General features: G+C 37.0%; 1 protein-coding gene across 1 annotated transcript in view; it reads left to right on the plus strand.

The window, feature by feature from the left end:
• NEK7 (NIMA related kinase 7) overlaps nt 1–20,083 on the plus strand; it is a 64,555-nt gene that overhangs the window by 35,378 nt on the left and 9,094 nt on the right. The window contains exons 6-9 of the mRNA XM_032217583.1: nt 6,940–7,048; nt 9,469–9,576; nt 13,679–13,773; nt 19,534–19,647. Coding sequence (XP_032073474.1) covers nt 6,940–7,048; nt 9,469–9,576; nt 13,679–13,773; nt 19,534–19,647 — 426 coding nt within the window. The remainder of the gene's footprint in view (nt 1–6,939; nt 7,049–9,468; nt 9,577–13,678; nt 13,774–19,533; nt 19,648–20,083) is intronic.

The following is a 20,083-nucleotide window of genomic DNA, read 5'->3' on the forward strand; positions in this document are numbered from 1 at the left end:
TCCCACGGGTTATTTTAGAGAACCTCAAATGCCCACCGTGAATATTTGCAAAGCACATTCAGAGTAGAATTACTCATACCCATCACAATAATAGGATAAAAAAAGGTAATTCTTTTCTTTCTTTACAGTGAAGTCTAGGTAAACTTTAATCCTTGAAAAGCCTGAGTAGATTTGAGGCTGTAAGACAGTGTTTCTCAACCTTGGCAACTAGAAGATGTCTGGACTTCAACTCCCAGAATTCCCCAGCCAGCGGATGCTGGCTGGGGAATTCTGGGAGTTGAAGTCCAGACATTTTCAAGTTGCCAAGGTTGAGGAACACTGCTGTAAGAGAAACCAGAAAGAGTAGGCATATATTTGAATTACCGTTTTGTGTAAATCCATCTTGATATCTGAATGATCTTACTGATGTGAGAGTTTGAAAAATGCTGCTGCTATAGCTATATTGAGGCTCCACTGTCAAACTAAACCCAGCTCCCTTTCCTTCCTCTTCTAATACATATTGCTTTTGGCAGCATTTCCAGATAATTGTATACAAAAAGAAGAAGAAGAAAAAAAAACCTTATTAGAATCTGTAACCTTACTGCACAAATAAAATAATTTATTTAATACAATACAATAGCAGAATTGGAAGGGGCCTTGGAGGTCTTCTAGTCCAACTCCCTGCCTAGGCAGGAAACCCTATACCGTTTCAGACAAATGGTATCCAACATCTTCTTAAAGACTTCCAGTGTTGGGGCATTCACAACTTCTGGAGGCAACTTCTGTTCCACTGGTTAATTGTTCTCACTGTCAGGAAATTTCTCCTCAGTTCTAAGCTGCTTCTCTCCTTGATTAGCTTCCACCCTTTGCTTCTTGTCCTGCCCTCAGGTGCCTTGGAAAATAGTTTGACTCCCTCTTCAAACTATTCAAACAATTCAACTTGGAAAGCAGCTTTATCTGGCACCAAACTAAAGTAAGGCATATTTCACTTTGAAGTGATTGCCATAAATCTTAGAGTTTGGAAACACCTGGAGGAGAATTTCTAAAGGCAGCCTCCACACCTGACCTGCTTGATATTTCATTGGAGATTCTTCCAGTACACGGGAAATTTATAAAGGGAGTTTCTGGACAGGTGAAGGTTGTACCTGTTGTATTTTGTACCTTGCATACCAATTTCTGATGCACTAAGAAGAAATTGCATCATCATCTGGTTTTAATGCCTTAAAGACAGTGTAGAGAAAAATGTTTCAGTTTGGTGGTAAGTTATGACAGATATCACAATAGCTCAAAATACACCACTAGATCTTCTGGGAATCTGGCAAAATAGGAGGAAGACAGAGGGGCTGAAAGTGGGAATTTGTCTCAAATATGTAACCCCTTCCCTATTTGTGGCACCATATGTGGCTTCCTCTGCCTACCCTGATTCCTGCTCTTCCAACTCTCAATCCCTGCCTCAATGTTGTCTACTAGGGTTACAGAAGGAAACGACATTCCTTTCAATTCCTATACAGGTAGTCCTTGACTTAGCGCAGTTCATTTCATCATCATTCAAAATTACAACATTGAACAAAGTGATTATGACCGGGTTTTTTTACACTTATGACCATTGTACGTGGTCACGTGAAAGAAATTCAGATGCTTGTCAACTGACTCATATTTATGATCGTTGCAGTGTCCCTGAGGTCATGTATGACCTTTGTCACCTTCTGAGAAGCAAAGTCAATGGGGAACCCAGATTCACTTAACAACCACGTCACTAACTTAACAACTGCAGTCTTTTACCTAACAACTATGGCAAGAAAGGTCGTAAAATGGGGGAAAAGAAATCACGTGTAACAACTGTCTTGCTTAGCAACATAAATTTTGAGCTCAATTGTGGGTGCAAGCTGAAAACTACTGTAAACTCACACATCCTTAACTTTGCATTCTCCTCTGCATCTGGAAGCAATTCCACAATTCTCCTCAAATCACAATTCATACAAGCCCCACACCCCTCCAGATTCACTCTCCCATCTTCTTTTTAAAATAATATTTCTTGTACTGCATGAAGTAGCTATAAAACTAGATCACAAGACCTCAAGATGGTGATTTTCCTAAGGAAGATAAAAAATAACTCCTTGAATTGTTTACTTGTGTATTTGTTGGCATTTTTGATGTAAATTAACTGGGTTTTCTTGAGTTGGAACTCAACAACCTGTGTAGGGAAGACAAGGGGGTCATAATGAGAGAAGTACTGATTCATGAGCCCCTCCTTTTTTGTGTATTCTTTGAAACACTGTGCAAATGCCACCAAAATGGGTGCAATTGGCAATCGCAGCACTGCTGTCGTCATTCTGAACAAAACAGGAAGATTGTTGTATTAAGAGCAGGCAAACAGGTTGGCAAATATTCCTTTTAGCACAGTGTTTCTCAACCTTGGTCACTTGAAGATGTCCGGACTTCAACTCCCAGAATTCCCCAGCCAGCATTCGCTGGCTGGGGAATTCTGGGAGTTGAAGTCCGGACATCTTCAAGTGGCCAAGGTTGAGAAACACTGTTTTAGCATGTAAGTTAAGAACTGGCATTCAAGTAAACAGAAATGGTGTATTGTCAGATGTGCCCACAAATCTCTTTGAAAGAAGGGCTATTTAAAACAAAACAAAACCCCAAAAGCTGGCCTAATAAAGACACAAAAATCAAACAAACAATAATTAGAGATGTTTATTTGTTTTTATTGGATGCAGTCGATTTTATCTTTAAAACAAACGAAGATGGTTAGTTTGTTGTAAATGGCATAGCCATTTAAATTTTGCATTGCCGCAGTCAGTGAAGCCAATTTTTTGTTGTTGTCTCTGCTGAGTCAGTTTTGAATTCCTCTTAGCTGTGTTGCTAGTAACCACTCAGGTACAAAGATGGAAGGATGAATAGTTTGAAGTATGAACAAGAATAATTGGAACTGCAAACTCGGTTGCTGAGCAACACAGGTGTAAAGCGAGAAAGAACACTGTGACAATTTATGACGTCACTTCCGGCAGTTCCTATCATTAAGCAAATTTCATGTAGTCATTAAGCAAAATGTACTTAAAATGCAAGTCGTATGTGGCTTTATGAATAGTCGTGTGAAATTGCAAGTCATAGTCATGTGAGTATGAATTGCAATTTCCTGCCATCTTCCCCACTGATTTTGCCTATCAGAAGCTGACAGTGAATGTTGCAAATGGTAATCACATGACATGGGGATACTGTGACTTCATAAATGTATACTGGTTGCCAAGCTCCCAAATTGTGACCAGGTAACTGGGGGGGACGGGGGACAGGCACAACTTCTAGGACTGGCTATAAATCTCTTAGTTCAGCACCATCATCACTTCAAACATTTACTGAACAAATGATAGCTAAGTGAGAGCTATCTACAAATGCTACGTTTGTGTGTACTAATGTCAGTGGTGGGTTTCAAATTTTTTTCGAACCTACTCTGTGGGTGTGGCCTCTGTGGGAGTGGCTTGCCGGCCATGTGACCTGGTGGGAGTGGCTTGCCGCCCATGTGTTTTCTTTCTCTCTCTCTCTCTCTCTCTCTCTCTCTCTCTCTCTTTCCTTCCTTCCTTTTGTCTCTCTGTCCTGTTTTCCTTTTTTTCTTTCATCTCTCACTTTTTCTTTTTTCTTTTTTTCTTTCTTCCTTCCTTTCTTCCTTTCTTTCTCTTTCTCGCTCTGTGTGAGTTTGTCTGTGAGTGTGTGTCTGTCAGTGGTGGATTTCCAAATTTTTTGGAACCTCTTCTGTAGGTGTGGCCTGCTTTCTGGTGGAACCTCTTCTAACCAGTTCGGTAGATTTGACGAATCGGTTCTACCGAACTGGTGCGAACTGGTAGGAACCCACCTCTGACTAACGTCCAAGTTAGTTTGTGTCACTAAGCTGCCCAAATTCTAGCCTCTCATTCAGGTTAGGAAACGAACCCTTCCTCTTCATCATGCTTTCAAGGCAGATGCAATTGCCTCCTTCGGCTTAAATTTAAGTTTGTCTCCTGATCCAACAGCTCTTCTTTGCAGGTTAAAGAAGTAGCCGTGAACTTAAATATTTCCCATTCAGGTCAGGCAAATAAAGATTTAGAAGTTTGGTTAACAAATTTATATTTGATGTTGTGTGTTCTAGGTGACTAAATTTACCACAATGGGGATTTACCATAGACAATTTTGAGTGGCTGTGATAGTGATTGTGTTCCATGTATCTCAACACAAACACAAAGCAGAATACAAATGCAGAAGTGCATATTATACTATTAAAGGTGTAAGCAAGGGATGGGGTATCCAGATAGGTAAGCATTTTGTAAGGGGTTGTTATTTTTAGGGATGTTTGTTTAGATGTACATGTTAAAATCTTCAGGGATAATTTTAAAAACAAAGAAGTATGCTTTATATTCGTATTCTGGAAGCTGTGTATTCACTTGTATATAAAAAGAATTCTGGTCTCTGTCTTCTTGTCAACATCAAACAATTCTCTGATATGCAAATTTCAGCTATAGGGACAACAGTTCACAGGATTTGTTTGGATTCAATCCAGGTCTCGGCAATGGCTCCATTCAGGGAACTGGCATTTAATTGCCTCATTTGAGCTTTTGAAATTGTGAAAGGAAATGATATTAAAATAAATATAAAATACTTTTAAATATTTATGCTGCTGCTTGTCTTAAGGAAAGTGCAGCCATAATATCACTCTCTTGCTCTCTCAAATGGCAATAGAGGGTAAAAAAACAAGTTACAGGATTAAACCTTCCGCCTTCCTGTTTTCTATTGCATGAAACTTTCTCCCTACTATTCTTTCTTTTTCCCACTAATGTTGCATCTGCCACAAGCCAGGCTAACGAGATTCCCTTCAATAGCTAATTTTAATCAAACCATCAGTGATACCTGTATTTAGATCCGGATTATGATCAAAGCCTGGTGTATTTAATTGGTTAAGAAAAAAAATTGATGGCCCTGAGTGAAAATTCCTTGGGGGTGTATTTTTTAAGATTTTATTTTATTTTTTGCTTTGTTATTTTTATAAATAAAGTGGCAAACATACACAATACTCCTTTCTCCTACTTTCCTTAGGTAATTTGAGTGAGAGAGAATGACTGGCTCAAACTCACCCAGCTGGCTTTCCTACCTAAGGCGGGATCTGAACTCACAGTATCCTGGTTTCTAGTCTTGTGCCCCAACCACTAAACCAAACTGAGAATTGAAGCAAGCGAGGGCAAAATGCCATCCTTAGATGGCTTCTTTATCATGCTCTGGTCTGTACCAAGTGCAGGGAAAGGGAAACTACAATGAATCAAAACAATTCAAGGTTGTTTATTGCTCTGATAGTAAATATTGAAGTCATAGAAAGCAGAGTAAAATGACTTAAATCGGGGGTGTCGAACTTTCGGCCCGTGGCAACTCACATGCTGGCTCCGCCCCCGCCCAGTTTAGTGAAGGGGGGAAAGTCCCAATATGTCACGTGATGACGCTAGGATGGCGCAAGATTGACACCCCTGGTTTAAATGATGGATTGAGAGTAATGAAAAGGCCCATGCCTTTTCATCCAGCAGTTCCAAGCCATCCAGTATCCTCATGATTCTTACAGATTCCTACAAATGTTTTTGGAATAAATCACTCAATACTGGAATAATCTTTGCTAAAATGCTGTTACTGAAGATCCTTAGTAAAGCTAAGTTATGATCAGACAGTCTCAACTCCCATCCTTCCACTTTCAGATTTTTCTCTGTTGGCACTTTCATAATGTAAAATTTGAGGAAAATATTTTTCAGATACTGTTCTGTGTCCTTCTGAATTGCAAAACCTCTTTAGTTTCAGTTTCAGATGGTCTTCCCAAATAGTCCAACTTCAGCTTAACTTTTTTGAGTTAAGTTGATGTTTCACCATTTAGTGTCTCTCATTCACTTCCTTAACAGCCCTCAAGAACTGGCTAGCCCGTCAGGCCTGGGGATAAGTTTACTTTCGCCCCTCCCGAATGCTGAGTGAATGTTGAGTTTTACTGTTTAATTTACTTTTGCTCACATTTCTTTTTGTATTGTCCTACACTCCCTTTCCTTTTTGATTGTAAGCCGCCCTGAGTCCCCTCAGGGAAAAGGGCGGCCTATAAATGTCCAATAAAACAAAACAAAACAAAACATATTTGTACATATGTATACATATCCTGTACATATATAAATGGACATACATGTGGCCAAAGTAGGTGCACTTTCAATATTATCTAATAAGAATCATTTTGGTATTTGTATATGGACAGACTCAACTGCATTTTTCTTTCAGTCTAAACTCTTTCTCCAGGGATGTTGAGAGCAAAATACTGGAGCAAACCCATGTATATTTCTTGGAGGAAGGGCAATATATATTTTAAATATATATAAAACAAAAAAGAATTGGGACAATAACGTCTAGACTTAAATCACAGTGTAGATTAAATCATGATTTATGATGCTATGTATTTTCAACCAATGATTATTAAGATTAACTGCAATTTAAGTTTCAGAAACAATGTTAAATTATGACTAGTTAAACAATTGACACTGCAACTTATTTTTTACATGATGTTGTTCTGAAGAATGCAGGAGAAGACCATGTGAGCCTACGTGATTCATATTATTCTACGCCATGATCTGATATCTAATTATATTCATTAGAATTGGGGATAAGATAGGCATAACCAAATTAGGGCTTATCACCTGTGAAAGTCAGGGTTCAGTTTAAGTTACCCATAAGTTCCCAGTCTCATCTTGACCTGTCAGACTTGTCCAAGCTGTTTTCTTGAATATTCGTTCTTTTCATCCAGAGCACATCCCTGAGGAACCATCTCTATCTTTGTATAAACATGGTCCTCCTTCCTCAGTTGTGCTTAATGCTTTCTCGATTGAAAAGCTGAAGGCTTGTTCATTTTAATAATCCTCTGCATCATTACTGAATGTCAAATCTAGATTTCATTGTTATTTTATTATTTCAAAGCATTTCAAGAAGCAGAAGAGACTCATCCCGGAAAGGACAGTTTGGAAATACTTTGTTCAGCTGTGCAGTGCCTTGGAACATATGCATTCCCGGCGTGTCATGCATCGAGGTAATAAATTGCATTTCATCCCAACTACGGAATGTTGTACAAATGTAGAGGCTGCAGTATATATTACATGAGCTACAAAGACAAGTGAGGGCCCCTTCCAGTTGTCCTTATTTGTTAAAATAGACAACTAAAAGGCATTTTTATGTATGCAATTGTTTAAAAAACCATTAACATATTTTCTATTCTCTAGTTATATTTTGTTTATTTTTTAATGAGATTTATCGGCTGCCCCAATCAGTTACAAACATGTATGTCTATGTGTATATAGTATCATTTAATTTAAAATAAGTAATCTACATTCATATGCACGCTGTTTTGTGAATGGTAGATTCTTATTTTTATGTATCTTGAAGATTTGTACCCTGCCTCTTGATTACATGAGGCGGCCTATACAAAACAGGTAATACTTCCAAAACTGAAACATTTCGGTCATTTCTGTGCAAATGCCTACAAATTCCAAAACTATCTGTGGCTAGTGGATGGAGGCCAGATTATATCTCTTAAACCAACAGCCGGCATTTAGATCAAACGTTTCTTTTTTGCAGGAAGAAGGGAAGCATACTTCCTGTAATTGCTCCATCACTGGTCACAGATGCCGCAAAGATTGCCTTTTCCTTCTCATTGGTGGCCTGGATGGCGGCAGAACATTCATTATTGTTATTTATCTTATTATTTCCTATGGATTGCTATTGTATAAAAATTCATCTAAATCAGCATGGCTGTGAGCAGTTTTATCCGTTGGTAGTCAAGAGAATCAAGTCATAATAACTTATTAACATATCTGGAAAGTGTGATATAATCAAATGATTGAATAAGTAAGATTTCCTCTTCATCCTAGAATAGGGCTTCAAATGGACTCTAGTTTATTTTGTAGAATTTGTTTGAAAATTTTCACCATTTTTAAATTTTAAGTTCTTTCTGTTTCTTGGATAACTAGAAGGATATGAAGTCCAGCAATGAAATAAGAGTGTCTTGTAATGAATATGTATTAAATATGCATATTTCACCCTTTGCCATTAAGGTTTATTTATAAAATTGTATACACATAACAGAAAATAATTTCTGACAACACTGTGAGGTGGATCCAGAGTAGGTTAGTTAAATGCATTTGCCTCTGACATTCATAAGACGACCTCATTATGATTTAAGATTGTATAGAAACTAAATTAAACCAACTTAGTCTAAATCCTGTTTGATAACTAAGGTAGCTTTCAGACAGGTGACTCAAGAGAAGACTTCCATATTTGGACATAAACTACTGTTCAGAACATGACAGAAAGGTCAAAGGTAATTTGGACAGTTAAATAATAGAGAAGACCACACAGTTTCATAATCCGGTCTCAAAATGAGTTAAGCTGTTATATCAGCCCTTGCATAAACTTTTTATTTGAACATTTAGAAGCATAGCTTTCATTAATAATTAAATATTTGTCCAAATAGCAATAGCAGTTAGACTTATATACTGCTTCATAGGGCTTTCAGCCCTCTCTAAGCGGTTTACAGAGTCAGCATATCGCCCCCACAGTCTGGGTCCTCATTTTACCCACCTCGGAAGGATGGAAGGCTGAGTCAACCTTGAGCCAGTGAGATTTGAACAGCCGAACTGCAGATAGCAGTCAGCTGAAGTGGCCTGCAGTACTGCACCCTAACCACTGCGCCACCTCGGCTCTCTATTTCCAAATAAATTTGGAAATGTCCCAAAACATTCAGGAAATGAATTATGTTACTAGGTGTATTATCATGACTATTCTCATAATAATTATGAAGCTGATACGTGGTTAGTAAAGTCATTGTTGCCACCCATAGAGCATCATTTTTTTCACTATCTATAAAACTAAACAGAACTATTGAATTCAACTATTTCTTTACAGAAGCAAGTCGTCTTGAATTCATAGCATTTATTCCCTACAAAGTGGATAAAGAATTTCAGCCTAAAATTAGTGCAGGGATAAACACATTTATTTTAATTAGTAACTTGCACGTTAAATTCAACTGTACTTAAAGTTTAAATATTACTTGTCACAGATATAATTTAAATATATAAATGCTCATACTTTTTAGATGCTTTTATCCCATCTTTATGGTTTTTATAAATAACCCAAGGCAATGAACATATCCTTCCTCCTCCTATTTTTTCCACAACAACAGTCCTGTGTAATGGTCTGGGTTGAGAGAGAGTGACTGGTTCAAATTTACCCACCTGACTTTTTATGCCTAAAGTGGGACTAGAATTTACACTCCTGGTTTCTAGCTTGGTGTCTTGACCACCAGATGAAACAAATAATTTAAAATATTTTTGTTGTATTTTTTTAAAAGGAAACAAGCATTGATCAAACAATAATACTTCATATAATATTTAATAATGGGCTTCTTTTCTATTAAAGGTATAGCATAATACAGTACTTTACTTTTTCTTATAGACATCAAGCCAGCAAACGTATTCATTACTGCTACAGGAGTAGTAAAACTTGGAGATCTTGGATTGGGAAGATTTTTCAGCTCTAAAACCACAGCTGCACATTCTCTAGGTGAGAAAAAATTTATTTGTGTAATTAAAAGTGGAAGTTAATATTATACATCTAGAGTACTGTATAGGCAGCAAACTTTTAATTTGATGTATTTTAAAGTAAAAGAATTTCAGCTGTCTGTTGATATAGATTAAAGTATGTTTAATTGTTAAATAAATTTCATTTCTATGGATTGAAAAATGCTCATTCAAAATTAAGCTGCTTTTGTTATGTCTGATTTTGATGACACTAGTTGAATGGGATTTTAATAGATTACTTTACAAAAAAAAATATAGTTTTTGAAGTGTGTCAGTCTTTGTTTTTGGTTTGAATGCTTGATTAATGCAGCCTATGGTAGAAACTTATTATTTCTATAAGAAATGTATTTATTGGTGCAGTGAGATTCAGAGCAAGAGAATACCTTCTTTTGTCAAGATTTCCTGCTATTACCTTATATACAGGTAATCCCTGAGTTATGACAGTTCACTTAACAACTGTTTGAAGTTGCGACATAATCCCCCCAAGTACTTACGGCACAGTCCCGAGTTACAAATGTCACAGCACCACAGCAGTCATCCTTACAAGCAGCCAGAGGCAAAATTCACCCTGCCTATTCTCCCCCACCAGGTGGGGAACCGACTCACTTAACTTGCGAGCTGTCTCCCCTCCAGGCTCTCTGACGGGGTTTCTCTGCCTGTTTCTGGTGCTCCAAAAGTGGAGCATTGAGAGCAGAGGGAAAGCAGGAGGAGCGTCTCTGACTCGCTGGAGCACTAGGCAGCTTCGGTGAGTCTCCTCCGAAGGCTTCCAGTCTCAGAGCAAAAAAGTCTTTGGGTGCTGGCGGAAGGCTTTGGGGCAGTGAAATCGCGTTGCTTCAAGCCTCCCGTTGGCATGCAAACACGTTTCACACAGAGGCTGGAAGCATCCCGGATGTCCTGATCTCACAGGACTTCAGGCACCCATTCTCGGCAAAAGCGGATGGGTGCCTGAAGTCGCATAAGATCATGGCTCCTAGAAGCTTCCAAGCGAAAAATGTTTGAGCGCTGGTAGGATACTTTGAGGCTGCTCCATTTCGCCTCCTTAAAGCGCCCCATCGGCATGCAAATGAAGCTTCCAGTCTTCGGGCAAAAAGTGAGCGCCGATGGAGCGCTTTGAGTTAAACTCTGCAAAATCTTCTTTGTGTATTATCAATATCTTCACTCCTTTAATGTAATAATACGTTTTGGAGAATGATTGGCTAAAAGGTATTTGATAAAATGCGACCCTTTAAACCTCATTATTAGGCTGAGTTTTTTTCTCAGCCCTTCTCTTAAACTGAAATCAGAATTACTTATTTTTTCTTATGAAATATGCATGATTTAGAGTATAATCAGAACACAACAGCGTAGTTGGACAATTCATCAGTAGAGATGTGTTAGGTTTCAAAATGCTGAATCCTAAATTCCAGCAGATTGTTTAAATTTCTGAGCTCCTTTGTTGGAGAATTTTTGCCGCAGCATCAAAAATATGAAAGGATTTGAAATAGCCAGGAGGCCAATACCTCTTTGATCTGCTGAATGTGGCAGGTTCTTTAGTGAATCAGTTTTAAGTCAGAGCCCTGATTTTAGCATTGATGAACATAAGCATGATGACCCCTGTTTGAGTACCTCTATGTATCAGACCTTGCTCAGGAGAAAAAAGATATTGTCTGCTTAGTTAGAATTTTGTACTATGTTGGTGAACCAGAAAAGACATGCAGACACACCTGATTTACACAAACAGTGTTAGGGATAAGTATACGTATCCTGCCCACCAATCAGTATTCCCGCGAAGAGAGGGTTCTCCTTTCTGAGCACCTGACATGTTGTCACTCTGCCCACAGCTTGAAGTTGGCTTGATGGTTAATTCATCTTCCTTAGATGAATCTGTTCTGCCTGCGCTACCTGAGCCTGACCATTGAAGTCCAGTTGAGGGCCACACTCTTACCTTGTCCTCCAAATCTTTGGCAGCCACCTCCCCTCCATCTAGAGTTGCAAATACTAGCAAGCGTGGACAAATCACAAACAATCCTTGCCCTTCCTGAGTGATTCAGGCATAATTTCTACTTCACAACATTTGAGTGATATCCACCGGGACACTAGGAGTCTCAGTCAAGGAATCAGGCTAGGTTTTCAGTCACAAAACATTTCAGGAACTGCTCCCTATGTGCCTTATCCATCTCTCTGTGGTCCCTTCTTCTAAAAATGCATGTCCCTTCATTAACCACCAGCAGCCATTGATTCACCCGGATCAAGCAGAGCGTATTGGACCTGAGACTGCTCTGAGACTAGTCTTACTACACAGATAATATTAAATTGGATTTTTTTCTGGATAGCAGCTTCCTGTCCAGGCATAATGGAATTACTTTAGTTGCAACTTCTTGCCTACCTGAAATCCACATAAATAACCATTAGGTAAATGCAAAAGTTTATATTTATAGTATCATGCTTCACAGAGTGCTGCTTATGTTGAAAGTGCAGATAATAAGTTTTTAATGCAAATAATAGACTAATTGATTTGGTGTGTTTTCAATTTATATTTTTGTATTTTGTTTTTAAAATGCATTTAAATTAAAGGTTCTTCTATGTTGGTGTGGTTGGCTTATTGATCCTTCAACTGTATTTGATGAGGTATTGTATAATTAAGAGGGTATTTAAGAATGCAGAGGCAAAAATGTTGACTTCATTTGTTTGGTTTTGGTGAGGCAAGTTTTTTTTTCTTAATTTGTGTTTTTACTTTGTGTGAGGTTGTTGCTTTTCAAAAAGGTCCTAAAACTGCAATTTGTATTGTTTGCTATGAGGATTTGCTATAAGGTTGTGACATGAAAAGCAAGGTAAAAAAGTTTATTCTAAAGTCACCATTGTTTTTTACAACTACAATATTCAACATATGTCAAGTTACTGTACATTCCAAGCAGAAGTGGGTTCTTACTGGTTCGGCCCAGTTTGGCCGAATCGGTAGTGGTGTCCTGGCCTGGATCGCAGAACCGGCAGTGACCCAGGCTGGCCACGCCCTTGAACTGGTTCCCCGGTCACCACCATCACCATCTTTTTTTGGAGTTCCGCGCATACGCAGAACAATTTCCATTGAATTGTGCATTTGCATGCAGTGTGCATCCGAAGCGCACCCACAAGCGAACTGGTAGTAACGCCAGCTCGAACCCACTCCTGATCTCAACAGGTTCAAGGCTGACTTAGCCTTCCATCGTTCCTAGGTCAGTAAAATGAGGACCCAGATTATTGAGGGCAGTATGTTGACTCTGTAAACTGCTTGGAGAGTGCTGTAAAGACTGTGAAGTGGTATATAAATGCTATTACTATACAGATATATACAACATTATTTCTGAAACTGCGATAATGAATGAATATGCCAAGAGGTATTATAAAATAAGAGACCTTATTCAGGTTGCTATTCCATATGAAATATCTCTTAGAATAGGATAACATATGCCTTACTAAATTTTTCTGATCTTTTTTATGTTTTTCCCATTTCTGTTTCTATTAACTACAGTTAATTATTGTTTTAGATAAATTTTTTGATATACACATATACACAAACCCTCACTATTAGGAAAAAGTCTTTACAATTTTTTTGCCTTAATAACATGAGGATGCTATTTCCTTTTAAAAGATGTATTGATTATCTTTAAACAACATTGTTGGATTGGATGTTGGCTATACTTTTAAGACAGGATATAGACATACCAAAATCATATCTAATGAGTTTCATTCAGTGAAGGTAATAAAAATAAATGGGAAACCTTTTAGTTATAAAACCAATATATATTTTTATTTCATAAATGCTGCATAAATTCATATAGATTTCTATCAATTTATGATTGAAACTTTAGTTATAATATTAAATTATTGAATTGCTAAAATTTTGGTTTATTGATAATTATGGGGGACTGCTACTTTTTAAATAGGTTATCATGAAATTAATTTCATAAAGCAAAGCTTAAATTATTTGGAATAATTTTTCACTTACTGAAGTTTACTCTTTTGTGTTTAAATATTGAATAGTAATTCTTCAAGACAAACGTTGGAATATACATTGCTTGAAGTTGATTTATTTATTTTTGTTAATTATGTATTTATATTTTTTGTAGTGGGAACACCTTATTACATGTCTCCAGAAAGAATCCATGAAAATGGATATAACTTCAAATCAGATATCTGGTCTCTAGGATGTCTGTTATATGAGGTAATACTGACAAATTTTAATGAGCATAGTTTGTTGATACGTTTTGTTGATCAAAGTGTTTTTCTACTTGTGTTATGATTCTGTTGAATATTAATTCCATAAATTAGTACTAGCTGAAAGCAAAGAATTCTGGCATTTTACAGGTAATATGTGGTGAAATTTGCACATTTGCTTTAGCTCAAAATATAAAGAGAATGTAATACAAATGTTTGTAAAATTTGGGGCATATATTTCTCAAAATAATCTCTTTCAGGGTCTTCATCTTTCAGTATCAAGGTTAACAATATCAAGGTGGCAATTTGAAATTGAAAACATTATCTTCACATGAAATGGACCTATTAAGGGCATATGCCAGTCAACACTTGTAGTATCAGCTATTATTCCTTTAATTATTAAACTTTTGTTTTCTGAATCTTAAACATTATCTTTAAACTTTGCTAAATCAGATTATCACTTAGGAAACTAATATTCTCTCCTTTTTATATGGTATATCAGAGGCTGTCTATTTGTATATAACTGATTAAACACAAGACCATTAATTAACTTTAATACGGAGGTAAAGGATCTATGGAAAAATAATATCAGGAAAATATATTCCTTCATTTGGTTTGTTTATACTAGTCGTAATTCTAGCTTGTAAAATGTTAATTATAATGAGATCAGCAAGATAACTAAATTTGACCAAAACCTTCTGGATGTTTATTAACAAGCTCTAAAAAAATTATCCATTGGGCTTGCAGTCTTTCACTCTCTACAATGCTCTCTACAAAACTTTCTGTCGTACTGATGCAAGGTGGAAATGGCAAACCACTTTCATTGAAGTTCTGCAGAATTCACCAAGGCTCTCTATCAAGGGAAAAATACCCTACAATATTAGGATTTTCTGAGTACTATAACAAGGTTTTCTTAAAACAAAACAAAACAAAACAATTCAGTGCTAAAATAATTTTCTCCCAGACTCATGTATACAGACAGCACTATTTAATCTAGATTAGTGCTATATATAATTGCTTACTTCAACTACCACTTGATGACTAAATTATAAAAGAAATAAACATTTAATGAGAGCATTCTTTTGGAGATTTATTAGTAATTATATCTTAAACTGGGATTTTTTTAAAAAACTTTTTCTGATGCTGCTATTTGTATAATTGTGCTATTTGTGAAATTAATAACTAGGATCTGTATTTACATTATTCCTTTCTTTTTCACAATTGCCATGTTACCTAATTTTTTGACAGATAATTGTCGTTATATAGTATGATTATGTTTTAAAGAATTAAATTTTTCTATCTTCCTTAAAATTTAGCAAACAAATTAAGGATTGGGACACACTAATGGCATATTGTACAGCAAAATAATAAAGAAATGTTATGTTACACTATAAGTGGCCATAATTTTATTTCACTCCCTCAGTTTTCACTCACTCAAAATCCATTCAGCAATTGTTTCTGTAAAAAACAGGAATTTGTGGACCATTAGTTTTGTAATAAAAATAATTGTAGGGCAGTTTACAGAACAGAGGATTTTATTCAATATAGTTCCAATAATAGGATTGAAATGCATGAATTTTGTAACTTAATTATGGTACAAATTTAATATTTAAATTTATTCTTGACTTGCTCAATATATTCAACATAAAATGCATTTAAGGATTTCTTATATTAGTTCCATTGGTTTATATAATTTTTTTAATCAGCAATAAGAAAAATGTTTGAATGTGCATGAGATTTTCCTATATTATATAGCTTCCCAGTAAATAATTCTTCAGCTAACATTTTATGTGAATGCTAATATTAATAGCTGACAGTTTGGTTGGGCTTTAGCTGAATCTGAAATTAAGTGTGCTTTCTATTCACTGCTGTTCTGTGGGATATCATTTCCTCAACCTGCTGCCTTCCAGATGTGCTCAGTATGCAACACCCAGAGTTGCTGCTTGGGAATTCTAGAAGTTGAAGCTACAACATATCTGGAAGCCGCCAGGCTGGAGAAGGCTGGTTTTACAGTTTGTTAAAAATTGCCCTCTTTCCTTAACTGTTTACCTTTGTTGTTGTTGTTGAAGGTTAATTTTACAGTCAGAAAATTAGACTTTTAAATATTCTGGGAATGCTTAAATAAAAACAATTTAAAATACTCTAATCACCCTGTGTTAATTGATATGCAACAAGGTAGACTTTACTAATTAAAATCAACATGCCATGCTTCCACTACATGGACCTTTACATGAAAAAGTAGATATTACACATTTCCTTTATTGTTCAGCACAGTAATTGCATCCTTACAGGGTCGTAGGGTGGTGGCTTACAGATCCCCCCCCTCAAAAGAAGAGAATGAGCGAGCGAGGTGGTGGGGGAGAGCATTGCCACCAGCCCTGAAGACAGACAGGGGGGCTTTCGTCCCACAGACACCCCCAGAATACTAATCAGGGAAGTCAGACCCTGGAGGTCAGGGAGCAAGTCAATCATTCTGGCGATCGTCTCAGTGTGGAGGATCAAATTAGCCTGAAAAATTCAGCTGCTGGGAGGAGAGGGCGAGCAGCTGTCAGGGGCAGAAGCAAGATGCACTAATGAACCAGATGAATAGTGCAAAAGCTTGAAAATAAAAACAGGACAGTTGACATTTTTCATCTGTCAAAGCAGGAGATGCATGAAAATATAGTAGTCCTGTTTTAACTCCTTAGGGGACATTCAGCTTTCTCTCTCCCCCCCTCCCTTCATTCTCTCTCTCTCTTTTAACGCATTGAAACAGAGCTACTTTTTAATGAATGTGTTTTGTACCATGCTGAGCATCTCTGTGTTTATTTTGCAATTGTGCATGCATGCTGATTGGGTGGTGAATCTTTGTGATTTTGTATTTAAATTGCACTGAAATGAAAATACACGGCACGAATTAGGTGGTTTCAAGATTTAATATTGTGGTAGTAATACAATTGGAAAAAAAAATGTTTTCCTTGGTAGCCTCAAACCTTTAGTTTTCAACAGTTAATGATGTCCAGTTAATGCATGCAATTTTGATCTTCTTGTTAATAATTCAATTAGTTCTTTTTTCTTTGTTTTTTTTTCCTTTATTCCTGCATGCGCCACTATCAAAATGAGAACCCCCTTTTTTGGCCATGAAGGAGTTAACGCTCTGTCTCAAAGACCACAAGACAGATGAGAGCCATTTTCAGCTTCTCCTGTCCCTGCTGAAGCTCACTGCCAGCATGGACTAGCGTGTTTCACACACGCATTGCCTGTCTGGGGAATGTACACATTGTCCTTCCAAAATCAAACTTATTAGCACATATAGAAAAGGGTGACTGACTTTGGGGCAGCCCTGCACTCTGAGCAATGCGCATGCTGCTGTGGTTCAGAGATTTAGAGGCTTTCAGAGGCAACGTGAACATTTCTGTACAAGCCTCTTGAAGCTTAACAATATGTTGCACTTTTTGTTTGCTTTTGAAAAGACAAGCAATAACATTTAAAATAAGCAGTGGAGACACTAATGATGATAGTTCCAACATTTTAAAAATAATTATACCAAAATACATGGAGTTTGGGGGTAAAATGAGCTGCTCCAATGGATTAAATAGTTTGTAAGAAAAATACTAGAAATATAATTTAAACAAACCTTACAGTGCATATGTTTAATTTCAGAGGGATGTAAAACAAACTCTTTCTTTGCAGGGGCATTCCTTGTATTCTGTGGGCAGCAAAGTGCTTTCTAAATAGAAAATTTCCTTCTGCCTTAAAGTTAGATGTTATCTTTTCCCAATAACATAAAAAAAAACATGGTAAGGTGTCCAAAAAGAGGACTTAATAGATAATTTATTTATCAGATTCAAGGTACTTTCAGCTTCTTCTTGCTACTTGCAGAAAATTAAGTCTTAAATTAATGAATGACTACATACATTTTTAATATATCTGAGTACATATTAGTTTATGGCTTTTACTGCCTTACCAGTTAAAAGGTGATCAAGACTATAGATAAAAAATAGTCAAACAGAAGCAAGTTGAGCATGTAGAAATATTTATATTTATCCCCACTTTCATTTTAAATAATATCATTTTCATTCATTTTATTGTTTATTATTGGTTATATCTTGGATTATATTTATTCATAGTTCCCATAACTTTTAAAGAAGGACGTTCAAATGAAATTTAGAACAAATACAAGCACAATGCAGAAAACATCTTTTGGTTTTGAACATAATTCTATCTCCCGATTGAAAATTTATAATGTAGAATAATCATAGTTTTCTGGCTACAAGGGGTGTCACAGGGAGCATAAAATTTATCAGAAAAAAACAAAATCGGAGCCTTTGGGAGCTGGGTGAATTCTACTAAAGCTCCTCTGATTCCCAATTAAAACTTCATGGTATAGGTGTTTGTAAATGGCTTTTGGTTTTTATATAGAGAAAATATTATATTAATCAAAATTTAGGAATAGTGATCTGGATACATAATACATTTTATTTAATTTATGCAACAGGAATGTTAGCTGAGGAATGTTCTATAATGATATAGAAACGATCTAATCCAATATGCTGAAGGTCAGATGTGAGAACTAAGGGACTCAAACCAATAGTGTAGAGAGAAAATAAGTATTTGCCTCCAATTAAAACTAGGATTTAAAAAAAAATAACCCCCAAACTTCTGTATTTGAGTCTTCTCTGCCACATCAGTTAAAACACTGGTTCTCAACCTGTGGGTCGCGACCCGTTTGGGGGTCGAACAACCTTTTCACAGGGGTCGCCTAAGACCATCGGAACTCTTAAATCTTTAGACACTAAAGCATGCTGTGTCGCACTCTCTCACGCGCGCGCACACACGTGCATGCACACACCCACAAATACACACGGAAGCGCACATGCAGGAAAAGTAGGAGAAGAAACGCAAATGTAGAAAAAATAGGGAGTCTCTTTGTGGTGGTGATGGGGAGAAATCTCAGTTGCACTTCTGGCCCTTTTAAAAAGTTTGTGTAAATTGGAATGAGGTCAGATTTGGAGCTTCTCATTGCACACGGTTATTGGGTTCCAAGCCAATCAGAGCCGAGGGGCGTGGTTTTGGCATGACAGAGCATTGGATACAGCCTATGATTGGCTTAGAAAAGAGCTGAGGAAGGATAAAGCCGCGCGAGGTGGAATTGAGCGCTGCTCTAAGCTGCAGCAAGAGAAAGTGTGTGTAATGGGGTGGGGGAAGAAGCCAAGTCTATAGTCCTGGTTTGTACTTGTCTCTTTCCTTTTGGGGGGGGCTGTGCATCTACAGGCGAGCAAGATGGGACTCTATACATCGACTGCACCAGCCACTGTTTCTCCTGTTGGGAAGACACCAGGTTATTAATGCTACCCAGTTGCACAAGCGGGGCTTTTTACTCCCAGCTAACTCCCTGGCAACCGCTGAACAATCATAGAAAAAAACTCTTGATCCCTCTAATTACGAGTTCTTTGGATGAAGATATATTTTTAATTATTATTACTGGTTTTGCTTGGCGACGTGGGCATTTTCACTTTTTAGTGGGTTATAATTACATACTGTTTTTGTGATTTAATCACTACGCTTTAATTATGTTCAATTTATAACAATAAAAATACATCCTGCATATCAGATATTTACATTACGATTCATAACAGTAGCAAAATTACATTATTGAGTAGCAGCGAAAATAATTTTGTGGTTGGGGGTCATCACAACTTGAGGAACTGTATTAAAGGCTCGCGGCATTAGGAAGGCTGAGAACCGCTGAGTTAAAACTATATCTTTTTTTTATTACTCCACACAGATGGCTGCATTGCAAAGCCCCTTCTATGGTGATAAAATGAACCTGTATTCTTTATGTAAAAAGATAGAACAATGTGATTATCCACCCCTTCCATCAGACCACTACTCAGAAGAAGTAAGTAACTTCCTTTTTGGTGGGCTGTTAGAACTTGCTTTACTTTTTAAAAGCATCCTATTTCTCCTGGGATCTGGTATGTGGTTTTCCACAGCTCAGTTGTTCTTACACGGCTCTCATTAATTTTAGTGCGAGAGGACTTGGTTTCTTCCTGGAAGCCGAACTTTCTTTTAAAAAACATTGTCTGCTGCTTAAATATGGCTGCAAATGTGAGCCTTAAACGGGCCATGCTTTGAAAGACCCTTGTAATGTTCTACATAGTCCTTTTTACATCTTCTACTTGTGCTTTCTTTATAGTTGCAACTCTTTGCAAGGCATTAAAATTCAAGCTATAAGGGGGAAATCGCTTAAACTGAGCGCAGTTAACCCTGAAATCCTCTTTGCTTAGATTGGTTATACCACAGTGAACAACATGAATTTCTGATTTTCAGCGATA

Source organism: Thamnophis elegans, chromosome 5 (genome assembly GCF_009769535.1).
Source record: "Thamnophis elegans isolate rThaEle1 chromosome 5, rThaEle1.pri, whole genome shotgun sequence".
Taxonomy (NCBI): domain Eukaryota; kingdom Metazoa; phylum Chordata; class Lepidosauria; order Squamata; family Colubridae; genus Thamnophis; species Thamnophis elegans.